At 39.5% G+C, this 20,179-nt stretch overlaps 1 protein-coding gene across 1 annotated transcript in view; it reads right to left on the bottom strand.

The window, feature by feature from the left end:
• The window catches only part of NBAS (NBAS subunit of NRZ tethering complex), a 183,471-nt gene extending 166,747 nt beyond the window's left edge, over nt 1–16,724 (bottom strand). The window contains exons 1-9 of the mRNA XM_037391240.1: nt 16,581–16,724; nt 11,486–11,540; nt 10,873–10,909; nt 9,080–9,157; nt 8,010–8,057; nt 6,831–6,874; nt 6,354–6,487; nt 5,451–5,584; nt 5,235–5,333 (exon numbers count right to left, since the gene is read on the bottom strand). Coding sequence (XP_037247137.1) covers nt 5,235–5,333; nt 5,451–5,584; nt 6,354–6,487; nt 6,831–6,874; nt 8,010–8,057; nt 9,080–9,157; nt 10,873–10,909; nt 11,486–11,540; nt 16,581–16,724 — 773 coding nt within the window. The remainder of the gene's footprint in view (nt 1–5,234; nt 5,334–5,450; nt 5,585–6,353; nt 6,488–6,830; nt 6,875–8,009; nt 8,058–9,079; nt 9,158–10,872; nt 10,910–11,485; nt 11,541–16,580) is intronic.
• Nucleotides 16,725–20,179: the final 3,455 nt, after the last annotated feature.

Genomic DNA, 20,179 nt, shown 5'->3' with positions numbered 1-20,179 from the left:
TTTTATTTTCTTTCTCCCTGACCTTTTCCTGCAACTTTCCTCTGCCTACAATTGTTCTATCAGAGAAGCTTGACATGCTGCCACTAACCAAAGAAGAAAAGAGCTGCCCCCAACTTGTACAAAAGCCATTGTTTAGATGTGCTATCATTCTTCTGAGGAACTTCAGTTAAAAACAAAAAAAAAGTAGTAAGTTTTCAAGTATCTTGCAGCACATACCACATATAAAAAAAACAAACCAACCCAAAAAAACCCAAATTTTCAGCACAGACATAGCGCACCACATGAAATTCCTTGTAATAGCACCAATAGGGTTTAGGGCAAAATACTTTATCTACCCTGTTGTAGGGGTATGATCCAGTTTATGTCCAATTGCAAACAATGCAGTTTACGTCCATTTTAGCTAGCCCAGAATAAAAACGTTTGGGTACCCAAACATCTGAGCGCACAGTCCAATATCATGAAAACATATCTTAAAACATGGGAAGATATTGGCAAGATCTATGCATAACGATCTGTGTGACATTAAGTGATCAATGTCCTAACTTTTTTTTAGCACAGAAAATGATGTGTCTCTTTTGCAGGCTTTCTTGGGGAAAGCTTTAAAAAAAAAATAAAAACCAAAAATCAGTAAACAAGAACTGCATGAATTTGCCACAGCACAGCTGGCACAATCCTTTGGAATATTAATTTCTCTATAGTCCTGTCCATCCATAGGCACATGAATTCTCCCATAAGCTTCAACTTCCATTGAAATTTTTAATTCACTGGCATGTTGCAACAGCAGCAGTGACAAACTCAATTACAATTGACCGAACTGTGCCAGGGGTGACTGTGAGACAAATAGTAGCACAAAGACAAAGAGAAGAACTGTCAATAATAGTGACAGCAAGAGCTCCAAAACTGCCTAAACTAGCTCTCAAAAACTCCATCAAGATAAATCTTTTCAAAGAAATTTCAGAAAAATTGTCACATGCAGTGCAATGTATTTATAATTCAGAAATATTTTTTAGGATAAATGAAACCCAATGACAGCTGGAATGAAGATGTCATATCAGTTTAGATACGCACAAAACACACAACCTCAAGACAAAAAGCCTTCTCTCAGGACTGCAGAGAAATTCATCAGGGCAGCACGTACTTAAAAATTTAAAAAGCTTTTCAGAGAGCAAAATACAACAGCAGGGACAGAAACTATTAAGATGAATAACAACACTGACATCAAAAGAAAATGAAAGGTACTCCTGAGAGCCTCAGCAAAGATCTGGCCTTGTTTACCAATTATTTTTTCAGGACTAGACAGGAGATGACTCCAAAATAACAAGTTGACAGGTAGACTGGAAACAGCAACAGGAGAGGGGTTTTTTTTCCCCCCATTTACTTTTTTTTTTTTTTTAAGTTAGTCTCAGTCTGAAGAAACAGATACCATGCCAACAACTTTTTTTTTTTGTCTCAGTAATTTAAAAAACTACTTTTCCTGGCCAAATCCTTGGGTTCTTAAATCCCATTGTATCAGCTGTAGTTTTATGCCACTCCAGATAGGTCACAAAGCCACTTTAATATATGACACTTAATAGTAACTCTGTAAATAAAACTTTCCTTTCTATCATGCTGCTATGGAAATCAAGGTCAACGCAACATCCTTTAGTACTTAAAAGTGTTAAAAACCCAAATAATTTTTATTCTTGCATGTATTCCCTACACATGCCACAGCTAGCAAGCAGTAGTTTGTGCAGCAATTTCTGGGCTCCATTTCTAGATCTGCTTAGTCTTCTACATACTCCTGGAATCATCACAGGACTCCTGGGAAGCCTTTGAGGAACTTCACAACGCCTGCCATTGCCAGGAAGAGCTACCTAACAAGCTCTAGGTTTTAACAAGGTCTGCCAACTGTTTCTGATCAAAGGGTGCTTTGAGCTTTTGTTCCAGCTGACTCCTGATCAGTAAGGGTTAGGAACCCTTTCAACAAGTCCTAGAAAAAGACTTATGTAAGTGCCAGACCTAGAGCACAGCCAAGTATTTTGTGCAGCGATTTGCAGAAAATCATGGCTAGAAACTCTGAACATGTTCTCTGCAATTGTGGTGAAGCACCGCCAGGCTCAGTCCCAGCACCCAACTGGAGCAGCTACCCCCACACATCAGACCATCCTCCTAGGAGAGGATACAGATGTGCAAGTGCTTGGACTGCAGGTATATGGCTGCAAGCAACCTGTTCTAGTGGTCCCTGCTATGAAGGGGAATGGATTAGATTATCTCCAGAAGTTCTTCAGTCTCAAAAAAATGGCTGCCCTTGCAATACCTCAAGTGTACTTCATTTCAAAGGTTGTAAGTTGAGCTGAAAATAGCTAGTATAATTAATGCTGGCCTCAATAACAGCAAGTTCAATGGAGACACCCAAGAAAAACTTGAGACTTCTACACATTTCTTCATTCATCAGCTTTGTTACAACAAGCAAATTCCAACTGATTCTAAAACCTTTTATCTCCTATAGTCATCACAAATTTCAGGCTCTAGTAACAAACATTTTTTGTAACAATGGCAGATAACCCTGAAGTAAGACATTCAGCTCCAGATTAAGATACTCAAAATAAGCTGGTGTTGAACCTTCTGTTAGTGCCTACAAAGAGCTCACAGAGGCAGACAAAATTTTAAGTTTTGTTAACTACAGTGCACCATAAATTCCATCATAGGTGAAGTCCAGATTAGATGAAAACACCAACATTAATTTAGGCATCTAAATTAAGGTATATAACACTTTTCAAGAGCAGTGAAACTCATTATTAGACTTTTTCCCAACGCTATTGTTTCAAGTTTTCCTACAGACTCTGATACATGCCCTACTGACATATTCTCTTTGCAATTATCATACATCTAGTTGACAAAATTAAGCATATTAAGTTCTTTAGTGCTATTTTATTGCACTGTAATAGGTAACGAGCAAATATATGGCAATATAGAGAGCAGTAAGTCAAGGCTCACAGTGGAGATAGACCAGTATAACTTCACGATTTGAAACTAAATGAAATGCAAGACAATGTAAGTTCACCTTTGTCACTTTGTGCTAAGTGATCAAAGTTCAAATTACTGAAAGTGAAAACTTGGAAGAGTTCATATGTATTTACAATTTCCTTGAATATACAATATAAGGAAACTGCCTCCCTTCAACTCCTGGGATTTTGCTGGATAATGACAATTTCAGCAAAAGACTCTGCTCATGAATTTAGAGTTCTTTACTGTCAGATAGAAGTCCTCTACCACAGAGTAAGTTCGAAACAGAATAAACCTGCCTACATGAAGGGCAAAACATCAGTTCTTTCTACTTTCCATCCACTTGTACATTCTTTCAAGTACCAATTTTTCAACTTTACTAAGCTGCACTAAAGTGGCTGCACTTAGGAGGAGATATTACAATCACAGGGGACTCTACCCAACTTTCTGTTTTCATGGAATGCATCATGGTATTTCCTGGTAAAAACAAGTAATTCCTGAATGTGTATGCGACACATCATGCAAACTTACTATTTCAGCAGCAGATATAATCACGTTTTCATGTAAGGAAAGGGCATTTCTGTCCCTAACAAATATGGAATATAGAAAACAACACCACCACCACGCCAACCATAAGCTTCCATAAAAATATAACTTTAATTACTAACATTCTGAATAAGCTATTCTAAGCACAAAGCCAGCATTTTCTCCTGCTTTTACTTCACACTAATATCAAGTTCTAAAAACATTAACCTAATATCTTTTAAGAGTAGTAGGAAAACCAAAGCTATTACTTCTCTTGGAGGTGAGAGGAAATCAGGAAAACAAGAAACTTTTTCCTCTTTCCTCTCTCCTCTTTTAAAACTCTAAGACAAGAAGCATACACAAAGCAATATCCATATTATCTGGCTGACAACTACAGCAGCTGATTTTCTGTATATTTTCTTGTTAAACTCTTATAATGGATGAACCTATTAACAGTTCTGACATCATTTACTCAGAAATGCACCAAAAATGAAAGGCAAGCCCATCCATCTATTATAATTGTCAGAATAATTATTTGACCATACTTTGAATATTAATCGATATTCTTTGCAACACTCACTGTTAAAATCAATCTACTTCCTAATATTACAAGCAGAAAAGATAACTTTGGAAACAAGTCTCAAGAACCATTAACCCTGGTCTGCTCAAATAAAAGGATGAGTAGGTTCTGTTGTCTGGTCAGATAGCACTACCAAAGCTCCATAACCCACACCTATTACCTCAAAACTCTATATTTTGTATACTGAATATTAATTATGTGGAATTAAGAGATATGAACTAGGTAGAAAGAAAAAAAACCACTCAAAATTAATCTCTCAAAGTAACAAGCTAGAAGAACACTGCTTCTCACGAATTATTTTTTTTCTAAGATAAACAGGACAGCTCACTTAGCATTGAAGAATGAGATAAAGTTTTTAAACAGCGAATTTTTTCTGGTATTCTATAGCCAAGCCTAATTTCTGTTTAAAACAATGAAGTGATACAACATAGTGCATGACTAGTTCAGTTCTATAAGATCTAATAGAAGACATATCTAGAAGGAAGTTTAGTCCCTACAACTGAAGAGAAGTAGAAAAATAATTTGCCGAGTTTATCTTGCAATAGAACAAGTAGATATTAAAAAGGCAGGCACATATTTAACATAATTGGCCAACCAGAACCTATTCCACCTACATCTGGTTCAAGAGCAGGCAGTCAACTAGTCCACCTTTCAAGTATGTTATCTGTACCCAATACATTACTAATAGAAAAAAAAAAATGCATCACAAGACAACTCCAAATACCAAATCCTGGCAGTTCCAGCCAGAACACTAGGGAAAATGGGCTGCCCAACAAATCCAGCAGTCAAATCCAGACAGGGAAAAAAACCCCAACCAACCTATACACCAGCCTTTACCCCCCATCAAATTCAAAACCATCTTCTGAAGCTACTCCTGACATCCTAAAAAATGCTGCTTATGCAAGGTACTTGAACAGAAAAGGACATTACTAATGCAATAATGAAAATCAAGTTGAGTGAGATCACCAACCAGGGCTTCCTCCATAGGTAAGATACATGACTTGTTATTACTAATTCACTAAATACCAATTGTAAAATAGATTATTTTTTTCTCTCCCTCCTTATCCAACACACTTCAATATTTATTTTGCCACTTCTGTTCATCATTTCCATTTTGTTGGCAGGTAGCGAACAGAACACTTACCTGTGACCAGGATGATAAATGACAGCAGTTATTCCATGGGCATAATGGCTGCTAAAGCTGAAACTATGACTTTCTTGAAAGCCTTGATTTGTTCCAACACTAAGTATGGGAAGAAAAATAACATACTATTTCAGATTTATTTTCTTTATAATGTGTGGAAAGAATTTCTTTGAAATTCACTGTGCCTCCTCAAAGGAAGTCAAAATGCATGCTTACCTTACAAGGTAACTTCTCAGTTCTCCACGATAATTAACAACAAGCAGTTCAGCTGACCATTGGGCACTTGCTTTATATTCTAGAAAAATCAGTCCAGCAATGGCATAACTCAAATCTCCTGGAAAACTTGCTGTCTTTACCCAAAAATGCAGAGACACATTGAGAGAGAAAGGGATTTAGGGAAAAAGAAAAAAAAATATTAAATGCCAAAAGAACTAGGAATTTATTATATTGTATAAAAACATATTAAAAAATAAAATTTCAGTTTGTATTACTAACAAAATACACTTCCTTTTACCTTCAATTTAAATAAATATTATTATTATAAAGTCTGCAAAGACAATATATTAAGGAAATACACTTGAGCTACCTTCCCAAATTAATTACAAATTAATACAATCTTTGAATATGCAAAATAAAATATATTATGTGGAACAAGCCAATAGCAACTAACTATTCTCATACCAAGAAAACAAAATCCTCATATTGCTCCATCAGCAATATTTCTTGACATATAAGTGACTCTGCATATAAACTGCAGATTTGTAATAGTACTACAAATTTTAATGATATATGCACACATGGTAATTAGGTCATTCTATACTTCCACAATCTGATGTACCTGCAGATCTGCCACAATTCTAACAAAAAGAAAGATGAAGATTCTGCCTAGATACAACAGCGCAAAGAATACACTTTATGAGTGCTACAAGACTTCAGTTTAACTATAATATAGCCATCATATGATAAACACTTCACTGTAGTACATTTGTGCAAGGTACTCATACTGTAAGCCTTTGTACCAAAATAAGCCATGATTAAAAAAGGCTTAAGAGTGGAAACTACCCTTTATCCTTACAAAAAGTTCTGCTACATTCATATTTAATATAAGAGAGCACCTACCGGTGAAATGACCAAAAGCTCGCTACCCATTAGGTCAAACACTCTCACTGTTCCAGTGCTTTCAGCATAAGCAAGCAACGTACAATCATGACTCCATGCCACCCTCCTCCACTGAGGGTTAGGATCCTTTGGCACTATGAAAAAGGAAGAAAGTTATTAAAAAGCTGAATATAAATATAGTCCTTTAAACAGAACAAAGTCAACTGCATCAAAAAATGCAGGGCGCTTACCATCATTACAAGCTTATTTCAGAGAAGAAAAAAGAAAAACCCCACACCACCGCCAACACCTGCTGCATCTCCCAAACCCATTAATTTTAACTACCATTTCATTTCAGATTCAGCTTTTATATGTTAATCATTATGAGAAGAAGAGGGGGAGGGAGGGTAACGGAGCTAGTCACAAAGCAAAATCAAGAGATTCTTGCCAGTGCTTTTAAGAAGTTACAACATTTTCTTTAACGTAAACCAACACCACCTTGACATTTTCCAACTATGGATCCAAAGTCATCTTTTGCAGACCTGCAGAAAAAGACTCCGATGGATTTAAATAAGAAAAAATAAAACCACTATTCAATTTTCCAGAATAAACAGAACACTATAAAAATACTCCAAGTGCAAAATTCAAAGGCCTGCATGCATTTAAGTACTTGTTCAAAGAGGCACAGTAGCCTTCACCCTTAGGCAGCTGCAGTAAATAACAATAGCATTTTAGAAAACATCCTCCCAACACATAAATAGTAATATCCTTCATTTAGTAGTAATGCTGTTCAAAATAGGACAGCAGCATTTCAGAACTTCAGTATGTAACTTCAGAAAAAAAAAACTAGTCTGTATTCTCTATGCTACAATTTTAGAAACAATGCAAGAATATACTTAATACACTTGAAACACAAGATTTATTTTACAGTCTATAAGCTGACATTTATGGTGTTCACACCACTTCTGATTGAACAATTTTCATACACTTGCTTCTTTTACATATAAATAGAAGGTCTGACCTTCTAGCAAATGGATTTTTGTGAAACAAGTAAACACACTCAATCAAGATCCATTCTACAGCTAAATGTGTTCTTGAGTGGGCAAAGGAGAGCTTGTTGTTAGAGAGCAGAAGAAAAAGGGAAAGCATCAGCCTTTACGGCAATCCACATAACTTGTAAAATAAGGTGAAGTATTATACATGCCAGCTTCTCTACAGAGAAGCAGAATACTAGCTCCTTGCCCCATTTATTAGGAGATAATTTCTAGGGGGAACAGAAAAGCAAAGGTTAGAACAACCATGATTTGGGGTTAGTTGACTTGGGGTTAGTATTTTGAAGCATCTTCATTAATTTTGCAAAAAGAGATACACAGGTAGACGTTTATATAAAGCTATGTAACATTTATAATTATGGGGGGGGGGGGGGTTGAGAGAGGTTTTGTTGTGGTGGTTTTTTTAAATAGAAAACAGCCAAGGACTAAGAAGAAACAGAAGGTTTCTGCTTTCTAAGTGATAATATGTTTTATGATTATTCCATAGACTACGTTCACAATATATAGCATTAAAAAAAAACCACACACCAGGAAAATCTTTTAAAGTATGATTAGTACATGAATAGAAACAGTGTCTTAGAACTCCACAACTGTAGTCATGAAGTTGTAGGTAATACTAAGTTACCTGATTTCTACACATTGGTCTTGAACAACTGCCAACAATTTACCATTGCTGAAAGAGAAAAACACAGGTGTGAAAGTTCATTTGAAGTCCAGTCCAGTCCTTAAAAAATGTGCATCAGAGCTCTTTTTAACCTTTCTGTAAGGTCAGATATAAAAAAAAAAAAAAAATCAGCACTATAATAAGGTTCCTCTCATATCACCGAAATGTATCTGCCACTCTTTTTTAGTGGCACTAAGAAAACAGAAAAAATGTCTAAAAGCTTGCCACAGGGAATTTCAGAATCAGATGTTGCTTATGGATAATTTTATAACAGAAATATTTAAACCTATGTATTGCGTTTTCTGGAATAAACAACTACCACACTTCAGTAAGTTACATTGCCTCCTTAGGAGCAGACCTCCAGTCTTTGTACCTGACATGCCACATTGCAACTGGCATGCTGTGCATCAAAAGAGCTCATCACTCCCCTCAAAGAATCACCATCTCAACAGCACAGAGCTCTTGCTGAACCAATGATCATATTCAGTAATAATATATAATAAACTAAAACATGTCTTCATGTCATTTAACTATTTTTCTGTATATATTTATGCTTATTTTTAAAAGCCAGTGATCTCACTGATGCTGATCAAGTTACTGCAGAACAGCTGGTTCTAGCCTTGGAACTCACTTCTCTATACATAAAATAGCAGGTAAGTCTTGAGGGCAATTTAAGATAAACAATTTATATTATGTATCCTGCTGATTTAGAGGTCTTAAACTGATCACTTGAGTTTGTCAACTACTGCACTGCAAGCCACTTTGGCTCAGAAGTTAGAGGGACATTCAGACCTGAGTGAGAGATGCATTAAATGAAGGAAAGCAGCATGGAAGTCCCCACAGAGCAGACTGACTTTTCTTTCCCAAGGCTACCTGTGAAAGCCTCCAGTATTTCTCCTGACCAAAAAGAGTAACACTATCTTAGCACAGTATTAACTCAGCATTGCTACCAATGGGGATGGTGGGGGGAGGAGAGGAAACATTAATGTCTTCACTCCTGCCAAAAATGAAAAAGCATGTAGGCTGGTTACCTTGCAAGTACTAGGTGCCAGTTGATCTGCTTATTAACTAGACGAACCAGTCCAGTGGGCAGAGAAAACTTTGCAGGGCTGAAATAACAAAAACATTAGACTAAATCAGAACATACCCCTAACAAAAGCAGTACCTGAGATACACATGCCAGATGACTTAGCTTTAAGGCAATCATCAATCACCTGGAAGGTTTTAGTAACTGATCATGAATCAACACTGCACCCTACCAACGAAAAAGGCTAACAACACTCTTGTTTATATTAACAGTACAAAGGCAGATATTAAGGGAATTGACTATTTACTCACCACACTATACTCTGGTCAGCAGCCAGCTGTGTGTGTATGTGTCCATTACAAGAACACCACCAATAAACTGGAGGGCCAACAACATGCTCAGGGGGACCCGAGCACTCTCCCTACAAGGATATACTGAGGGAATTGTACTTGTTTACAATGGCGAAGAGAAAGCTTCGGGGGACTAAACAGCAGCTCTCTGATATCTAGGAGGTTATCATGAAGATGGAAGCCACTGAAGTGTGTGATGGGAGCACAAGAAGCCGTGATTAACCCTCTGGTGGGCTTAGCAGTGTTAGATCAATGGTTGAACTTGATGATCTTAGAGGTCCTTTCCAACCTAAATAATTCCATGACCCTAAAACAGAGGATGTTCCAAGCTGACATAAGGAAGAGAATTCTTCACCATGAAGACTAGCCAGGCACTGCAACAGGCTGCAGAGAGAGTCTTTGGGATCTCTGTCCTCTAAGGTTTTCAAGACCTAGCTGGACAGAGCCCTAAGAAACCTAGTCTGAATTCAATGTTCTCCCTGCTTTTAGCAGGACTTCAAACTAGAGGCCTCCTGAGCTCCCTCACAACACTTATTAAATACATTAAAATAGCAAATAGAATAAATCTTAAAAGTTAAAAATCAGACTTTAAATATGACTACTGGGGGGAGGGGGGGTGGGAAGAAAAATAAGTTAATTTCTGCAACTGAATCCTTACAGCTAGGTTGGTATGATGTTATACAGCCCATAAACACCCCACCCCATCCCCAAGAAAAAAGGAGAGGGAGGAGGCACAAAATAAAGTATGACACCAACAACATAGAAAACAGCACTGTCTGTTGAAATCAAGTATAGTACTGCTTCACAAGGATCACATTAAGTGTCCCTTTCCCTATACATCCCAAAGCCAACAGAATACCCCTAGAAAGGGAGAACTGGTATCTTCAAACCTGTCAAGTGTACCAACAGAGTAGTATAACCACAGAGCTGAAAATTCTCCAGGAGCACCGTATTTACCCCAATATGTTTGAGACCATTTAAGTGCCTTTTGAATCAGAAGTTAAATTTATAAATGGCATGAGTGTTGCTCAACTAGTTATCCAGCTTTTTGTATGACAGTTGACATTGTCGTGGGGAAAAAAAAAAAATCTGAATTATTACTCAAAGGAAGCAAATTCTGCCATGCCATCATACCTATCACTGAGGCCTAAGGAGGAAAAAAAGAGAAAAAAACCCAAACTAGCTTCACTTGCAATATGTCACCTGGGAGTGGGAAGGCCAAATACATGTTTTGAGAAAGATGCTGTTCCAATTGCAAGTTTACTTAGGCTTCTGATAAAAGTAAAAAGCCAACTTAAACTTATGAAAAGAGAATATTCTAAGCATTGCTTGGACAATACTCTAAACAAGTGTTCAAGTTTACTGTATTTAAAATAACTTTTCATCAAATCAAAAAGCTATAAAAATATTACCAAATAAAAAGATTCAGCACTATTTTCAAACCTACCTGTACCAGACGTACCGAAGCAGAAACAATGCAGGACCTACAATGGAAATAAGGCAAAAATTTCATTTCTAGCAGTTTTACAACACTTTCCAGTTCACTGTACACAGAATCTCAGAAATCTCACAAAAGAAAAAGGTATTAACAGAAAAACCCTCTATCTTTGACCAATGAATTCTTACATTAGAGTAAATATAAATGGCAGATTAAAAGAATATTGCTACACTTTTCTGGAAATTCTAAGAGAAATTCCTACTGTGTGAAAATGCAATTCAGTTACTGCATAAACCAAGTGTTGAATATAATCTGAATTTAAAGCTTCCTTAACAAATAGCCCAATGCAAGAGCTGGTAGAGAAAAAAAGCTCGACATTTTGCAAAAAACAACACAGCTTCTAAACCTCTTAGATGTAAGGTTTAGAAGTTTTTCCCAAGCTAACAGAGACAAGAAAGCTCACCAAAATAAGTATCAATAATCAGAAAACGTCTTCCTGAAAGCACACCCTGCACTCTATTTCCATTACACCAGCCACCCTAAAGTACAGAAATTGTAAATTTTGCAAGCAATCCACACACCATTCTTACCAGTCACAAACATAAGAACAAGTCATATTTACCTGTAATTGCTCTACTGATGATAAATGATGCACCATGTTTTCTGTTGCCTCTTGGCTGCAATTACAACAATAATGGTCAAACACTATGTTACACATTTTAACTTAAATACAACATTCCTACGCATATTCACTGACTAAATTTAAAGTTGTTTGCTAGCCTGCAAGTTCCTTACGTATTTTCTATTACTCACAACTTCATATAGTGAGTAATTTAACTGCATAAGAAGCTAGAACACGCTATAGAACCAGATCTTTTAAGTGCCAAAATGCAATAAACCAAACATACTACATACTGTCTATTGATTCAGCTTTGCCTTGACCTTTGGGAAGTACCAATAGATAATGATTTCTGATGATGTTCTCCTGTGAGGTATTATAAAATCATTCTTTCCATGCCAAACAAATACCAGATTGATCTGTAATGTCCAGAAGTCAAAGCAATTGGTGTTCAATGTATTACACTAGTATGTAACTGCTAAGCTACATAATAAAGACTGTCCATTAAAGTTTCAGAAATATTAAGAAAAGCAAAGAACTTCTGAAGAAAAATTCATTTTATGTCAATCTGTACTAGGTAACACAGCCACTCAAATCAGCACCTCTACTCTGTATCATCTCACATAGCTCTTCCAGCACTCCTGCTTACTTAAGACAGAGGTGAACAACTACACTCACTATATAAATGAAAGCACTCTCCAACAACAGAAAAAAAGAAATAGAAAACATAGCATGTATATTCTTACCTATATGAAAGGGCAAAATTATTTGCCAATAAAAAAAGTAAGAAAAAGGGATTAAACTGAGAAGACAATAAAGATGAGCAGTAAGGAAGGCATCACACACAAATCTTCAAAATAAGCAGTCATGCTTATACTTTTCTAGTGAAAATATTAGAGCACCATAAACTGAGCATTAGAGTACGTAATGAATGAATTTCCTCCTCCCTTCAGTATAGAATACATACAGCAGATCATTACTTGTTAACTGAAATATTCAGACCTCTGAATCCAATTTATAGAACAGCAACATTCCAGAGTATGTCTATATTTAAAAAAAAAAAAATGTGGACTCCTTGTTTTGGCTGGAACAGAATTAATTTTCTTCTTAGTAGCTGGTACAGTGCTGTGTTTTGGATTTAGTCTGAGAATAGTGTTGACAGCAATAACAAAAACACCCATGTGTTAAGCAGTACTTACTCTCAGTCAAGGACTTTTCAGTTTCCCATGTGCTGCCAGTGAGCAGGCAAACAAGAAGCCAAGAGGCAGCAGGGCCAGGACAGCTGACCCAAACTAGCCAAAGGGATATTCCATACCGTAGAACATTATGCTCAGTATATAAACTGAGGGGAGTTGGCCGGGAGCTGCCAGTCACTGCTCAGGGACTGGCTGGGCATTGGTCAGTGAGTGGTGAGCAGTTGTGTTGTGCATCTCTTTTTCTTCTGGGTTTTGTTGCTCTCTCTCCCTCTCCTCTTCATTACAATTATTATTGCTATTGTTGCTATTATTATTATTTCAATTAATAAACTGTTCTTATCTCAGCCCACACTTTCTACCTTTTTCTGATCCTCCTCCCTATCCCGGAGGGGGAAGGGGAGAGTGAACAAGCAGCCATCTGATACTTAGTTGCCAGCTAGGGTTAAACCACAACAGCTCCCAAATTTAAGTTACTGAAGTAAAGATTAGAAGTTCTATATGCAAAGTTTGCAGTACAGAAACAGCCTTTCAAGTAATCAGGCTGTCATCTCAGAACATGTAAGAAGCCAACACAGCTGTACTAATAGGTAGTGTTCCAATTCAGGTTGATCAACCAGGCAATAACCAGGCATTACAGCAAAATAAGTGAGAGCATAAATTATTTCTTACAGCTATCATAATACCCCAGGGAAAGCTGCAGTTTCTTAGGGAGGTTAACAGCAGAGCCTCTTAATCCAAAACCTTTAACAAAAGTTCTCAGCAAAAATATTTCCAAAAATGACTTATACCTACTTAATTTTATTTTTTTTAAATATTGTTAGGGTCCACCCCTGAGCCTAAACTACAGGCTCCTATTCTACAAGTTAAACCCTTCACAAAGCTGATTTACTATTACACTCTGAAGACCTGAATTTTATTTTTCATCATTTATTCCTAGCACCTCAGCAACAGCAGTAGCTACTAGATCTGCTGTATTTCTTTTTTAATTCATTCCCATTAGGGAAAACAACTTCAAAGTCTCCTTCACTAGAGCATACCAGTAATAAAACCTAACTAACTTCCTCGCTGACAAGACACCCACTTAGTTTTGTATTTTGTTGCACACACAGCAAGGTTATAGGGGGCAGGGGGTGTTGCGGAAATCTCAGAATATGAGATGGCAATGAAAAATGCTCACAGAGTCAAGTGATACATTTGATACATTTCAGAAGACAGACAGTACTTGTCTACTGGAGAAAAGTTCAGCCTGCCTGTATTTCCACAAAAGATTCCTTAAGTCCTCCCCTGCAACCACTGCCTCGTTCACTATTTTCATTGATCAACTACTGTCTTGATTCCTTTTATTCTCATTATATGTTTCAGGGTTCCCAAACAGTACATTAGATACAATCACATCACTACGTTGAACACAGACTGCTTGATTTCCACACCACTCTTGTCTGGCCTTTTTAGTTCCTTGCATGTGTCCTTTACAAATAACTGTTAATTTCCACCCACCCCACCACCTAAAAAAAAAAACAACACCCAATCAAACAAACAAAACCCATAAAACCTTATTGGGAAATACAATACAGGTGAATACGAATACTAACAAGAACTAAAAGTAAAGCTAATTTAGGGTTCCAACTTAAGAAATCCATGCCAATTTTATCAGTGTCTTGAATTTAACCTGACTTTACATGTTCATCACAGGGCTCATCCTCCAACAGACATAATTACAGTCGTTAAGTGCTCAGCACTGTGCAATTAAAAATGCATCATCCCAAATGAGATAATAGAAAATTAAAACAAAGTCAATAGAGCCCTGTGAAAAGTCTGTTCTAAGGCCTTGTTTTGTATCCTAGGTGACTGCGTAGGAAGACACTTAATTCATTTCCCATTGCAGCAGTCAACTTCCTTTTTCCCTTCCTGCTGTTCCTCACCTCAACCATTCCAAACCATTCAGTTCTACAGAAGTAATGCAGGGAGTGTTCTGTGACTTCTTCTGAAAAGTGTGACTAAACCAGGATTTAAAGAGACATGTTCCAAAAGGAAAGTCACAATCACCTAAATAATATCATTGCTAAAGCAACCTTAAGGTAAAACCAGAATCATACTGAGAAAATAATTTGTTTGCCTATTATGTCTGTGTAAAATCAATTTCCCACTAAAATTGTAAAAAGAGTATCAGAAGTGACCTTGGCTACTGACAGTTCTCAGGAATGTAAAACCAAACAAATTACATAGCATAACATTTTCAGCCTTCCTATTTCTGCCATTGAAGATGGGAATTATCTTGAAAATAAAGTAAACGGGCAAGAAATACAAAGTTTAAAATACCCTGTACCATTTGCTGAAGTTCACAAGCAGAATTCTACAATGCATAGAAATTCTATCAGAGCAGATGAGGATCCCAAGACTGTGGTTCCACAATTACTTTATATCAGCATACCCACACGCTGCCACTGAAGGGAGGTCTCACACTTCACTCAGCTTTGACTGAAACATTATTCACCCCACTTGGTACATGAGCACTAGGATGACCACTCACGAAAAGGAAACGAAACAACATGATTGTTTCTCAGACTAATTGGTTTTTAATCAACTAACCATACAACTTCCATACTAATGGCAGCTGAAGAGAAGGGATACTTGTCAGAAGTGTGCCCCCTTTACATAGTTGGTAGAACCAGTCTCATGCCAGCACACCGAAGTCCTCCTCACAGTTTACAGACATATAAATTGCTTTCATATGTTGCTAGAAACAAACACAATTTACCATCTCTCAGAAGCCAGTTAAATAAAAATAGGTGTATCTGTCTACTCACCTATCTGAATAATCTATAAAGTTAGCAATTGGTTACACCACAGTAATATTTTCCAAACACCCATACCTGTTACTGCAACTGAGGACTTACAGATCAAGAGAAACAAACAAAATCACTTTCTGATAAACAAAAACATATTTTTATGAGAATGGCTTTAGTAATTATAATAGGTACATTCTTCCACCTGTAATTTTTTACATCTTCTCTGTTCAGATGTTCTCATAAAGCATAAAACTTTGTTAAAATACATTCATAAAGTACTTTTAGTGGGAAATGCATTAACAGCAGCAGCGGACTTGAAAGTTCCTACAAGAAAGAAAACCATATTGCTTGCATATTCCATGTCCAAATCAGACAAGAGCAGACATAGAGGCAGCTAGTTCAGCGTATCACAGGATAAAAGACCAAAAAGCAAAGATGAAAGAGCTTTTTAGCTTTTCCACTGGCCCATAAAGAAGAGCAGACAGAAGCAAACAAAAATTTTAATACAAGAATGACATTTTCTCATCTTTTCAGCTTTGGCATCAGTTTGTGTGCCTTGTGGATACACTGTGATACAGTTCTCCTTTTTAACCCACTTGTGAAAACACAGGTGAAACCACTGCGATGCACAGGTCTAGAGAGGGATGTGGTTCTCCTCATGCAAACTAAGCTCAGTACAAACCTCGCTTGCACCAGGACAGCTTCCACTGCTCTCAGCACAGCTCTTTGCTGGAGATGAGACCCCTCACGGCTTCCCTCCCGTCAGCTGAACAGCAAAACCTGACACACACTGCTCACGGGCCACGAGCAGGAAAAGCTCAGAGGCATCTCGGGCGGCAGAGGCGAGGGTGACAACGCGGGAACCAAGCGACGAGACCACGTCAGGGGCAGGATGACCGCACGGAGCCCCTTCAGTGCTTGCCTCTGCTGCCCTCCCCGCTCCTGTGCCCATCAGGAACGGAGCGGGCAGCCCGGCGAGCCTCCCCGGGGCTACGGCCCGGCCCCGCGGCCCCCAGGGCGGGCGGCCTCCCCCCGCCACAGCCGCCACCCCCGCCCGCGCCTACGTGGCCGGTCACCTCACCCGCAGCCCGGCCACGCCGCGGCGACACACACCTGCACCTCCGTCTCCGGAGGCCACTCGGTGTTAACCAGCAGGTCGTACAGGATATTGCCCTTCCCGTCCTCCTCCTCAACGGCACCGAACATCCCCTCCTCTCTCGGCACCGCTTCGCCCCGCTCCCCGCCGGCAGCGGCCATGCTGGCCTGCTCCCCGCCCTCCCAGCGCCGCAGCAGCGACGGCGCCCGGCGGAGGCCAAACTAGTAACGCCCGGCAGCTGCCTGGGCCCGGCGGCCGTTAACTCTTTCGGCGGCGGCGCCGCGCCCCGCTTCTCGCCTCGCGTCGGGGCCAGAGACCGGTGCCTTCCCCGCCCGAGCGGGTGCGGAGCGCTGAGATGGCAGCTGCTGCGGGGGAAGCTCGAAGCGGAGGGCCGGGCAGCGAGGCCAAGGAAGCCCTCCCCGCCTCAGCCGCCGCCCTGAGGGCCGGCAGCTCGGCAGACCTCAACCTCCCCTCTAAGCCGCAAGGGGTGGCACGCACTTTAGGGGCAAGAAACAAAAAGAGGCAGCTACCGCATATGACATATGGTGTACACCTATAGAGAGCATATACAAACAACCCTGGAGATCCACAGCTTGCCTGCTGCCCCAGGGGGCCCCGGAGGCCTTCTATCCAGCACCCACCAGTGCCCGGTGGTAAGGAGCCACCGGGGCCACCCTGCCGGCATGGCGGCCCCGCTGGCTGGCGCAGCCCCCTCAGCGGGCCTGGCCGGGGACACACCTGCCACTGCAGCCCTGTGCCAGCTGTCCAGAAGGCTGATACTGAGAAAACTTAGGGCAAGGAACTCCTGATGTGGGCAAGGCCGGAGTGTGCTAATTAAACCCTGACCGAATAGGGAAAAACTAATGGGGGCGAACATGGCCTATGAAGGCACGGACTCCAGTTGTGGGTGTAACCAGGGTCACCTTACTGTACAGAGAAGCTCATATTTATATCTCTGAGCCCAGATACAAATTCCAGCTGTAAGTACTACCAAGCTCACAGCAGAAACCATTCATGCAGTTATATAGCTATATATCACTATAAGCATGCAGACACCTGCGGTGAATGATGAGACGGGACGCAGCTTGATGCAAGCAAGATGTCAGTTTATTAGTGATTTTCTTACAATTATATACATTTCTACCTTCTACATCTTACACACTGATTGGTTAAATCTTAAGCGTAAAAAACACTGATTGGTTGACATTTAAGGCACACTGTTAAAACAATAAAAACTGATTAGTTTACCTTGTCATAGCAACAATTTCTATTCTAAGATTAGGGGTTTTCTTCCTACCTGACTTTCGTGATTAACAGAGTTCCTTATCAGCACTATCCGTTCCCTTGTCTGGCTACTTGTTCCTCTTTGTCCATCTGGTTGCCATCTCAACTGCAAGGGCTCAAGAGTCTGCGGTTAGCTTGCTCCTTTGTTCCCAGGGCTTGTGCCCTACAAGTTCTAACACGTCTCTATTCATCAGGCTAACAGTACTTGGACTCTTGTCCTTGAGGCCTTGTCCTACGGACACCTATTTGCTACTAGATAACCATGTTTATCTTTCTTAACTCTCCTTCACAACACCCAGCTGTTCTCTCATCTCCTGCCAGATCAGACATTCTCCATCCTCCTCTCATACATCTCTCTTCAGACATTCTCTATCCCCCTCTCTCTTATCTTCCATCAGTAATGGTCAGACATTCTCTGCACTCCTCTCACACATCTCTCTTCAGACATTCTCTATCCCCCTCTCCCACAGGAAAAAAAGCAAAAGTGACATTTTTCTCACAAATTTTTCTTCCAAGCTTAATGACACTATGTAGAGCTAAATATTTCAGTCCTACAAATGTTTGCACTCATAGAGCTGAGGTCTCTCACACAGGTAAAAATAAGCCTGTTTATAAGTTACTATGAAAGTACTGAGGTTTAAGTCTCTTTCCTGCGACTTTATAAAGCGTTTGTAATATTGAAAGAAAATTATCTCACACCCTATCACTTCTGCTTCTGTGCTCTAAATTTAGCTTGTGTTTAGTAGCCTTTTAGTCCTGTAGGCAGCTGTGCAGCCTAGAATTAGGTTAAACTAAAAATTAAATTCTGAAACTAGGGATTCAGGACAATGTGAAAGCTGTGTTGGGTACTTGGGAAACACTTCAGGAAGAAACAATTACCAAGGGAAAAAACGTTTTCTGGCTGTCTCTTTGCTTAATTTTTCTTTAACTGTATTTGACGATGTAACTTGTAAAGCAATGGCTAAGTATCACCTCCTGTCTGTAAATTCCAAATGCTTGTGGGAGATTTGTAGTAAATTACACTCTGGGTGCCACGCCAACAAGCAGTACGATATATTGATATCATGGTCTGCCTACTGTGATTTTCTCAGATTCACGGTCTAATCTGTAGATTATTCATATCTCTGTTTTTAAAAATTATCAGATTTGTCACTTACCCAAAAGCAAGCAAAATAATGATTGACAGATATAGCGAATAATAGTGAAAGTAAGCACATAAAATTCAGGTACTCCCAAAGAAATTATTAATGTACAAGAAGACACTGATGCAAACGGCCTGGTACTAAAGTTATAAAATACCTGCTGTATTTCTCTCTGCATAACACCTGGTTTCTACAGTGTAAGTCAACAGTCAGTAGGGCTCAGTGAGTGTTTTAAAAAAGGTTTTCAAATAAACTTCCAGGGCAAAACCAGTACTCGAATTGTACACACTGGTCAAGAGAATGGCATTGTCAGATATGTTGTTGTTTATTTGTCCTTTGAACCAGATGTGTCTGTATGTGAAGCCTGCCTTAGTTGTGTTTCTCAATGGAAAAGAGTAGATAGTATTTTATGCTGTGCCCTCCATTTAGCAAACAAATGCACCGTTGATTCATGGTGTAGATTTAGAAAAATGTAAAGCTGCAATTTTTCTTTTGCAATCTGATTTTATTTTTATAATAACACCCCAGAAATTCTTGCCTTTTAATTTACTAGAAATTATCCTAGAAAGATTGTGCAGAATTTGGGGAAACTTCTGTAGAAACTGGAGAAGAATGTATCACCATTAACTTATGTCTAGAAAACATAAATTGGTGTGTGTTACCTATGTGCAAAGGTACTTCAGTTCCTATGAAACTCTGAATACTTTCTGCCAAACGTGCTTACTGTAGAAAACTATGCAAACATGAATTACACCCATGAAATGCAAAGGTGACAGTGTTGTATGCAAATATAATGCAGGTTCTCATTGCAGACACACACTTCGTGTTTAAAACATAAGTTACAGTGGGTGTAAGCTATATTACCTATATGTTCTCCTGGCTTTGCTGCCTGCGTGAAGCCGTGGTCACAGGGCTCCGCACGACAGACTCGAGCTTTGATTTGCGGGGGGGGGGGGGGGGGGGGGGGGGGAAGCCACACCATGCATTCAGAAAAGTGATAAAATCGTGAGCCTGCGCGCACCCTAAAAACCCGCAAACAGACGAAAAATAATTCCTCCTTCGACGCTGTCCTTGGTGCAGCCGCTGCCGAGCCGTGCCCGTGCCTGTGGCTGCGCGCGGCGGGAGCACGGACCGGCCGCAGCCGGAACCCGCCGCACGGCACCCCCGCCGCCCGCCTCCCACCCGGCGCC

The sequence above is a fragment of the Falco rusticolus genome, chromosome 6 (genome assembly GCF_015220075.1).
Source record: "Falco rusticolus isolate bFalRus1 chromosome 6, bFalRus1.pri, whole genome shotgun sequence".
Classification (NCBI taxonomy): domain Eukaryota; kingdom Metazoa; phylum Chordata; class Aves; order Falconiformes; family Falconidae; genus Falco; species Falco rusticolus.
This window is presented reverse-complemented; position numbering and strand designations above follow the sequence as displayed.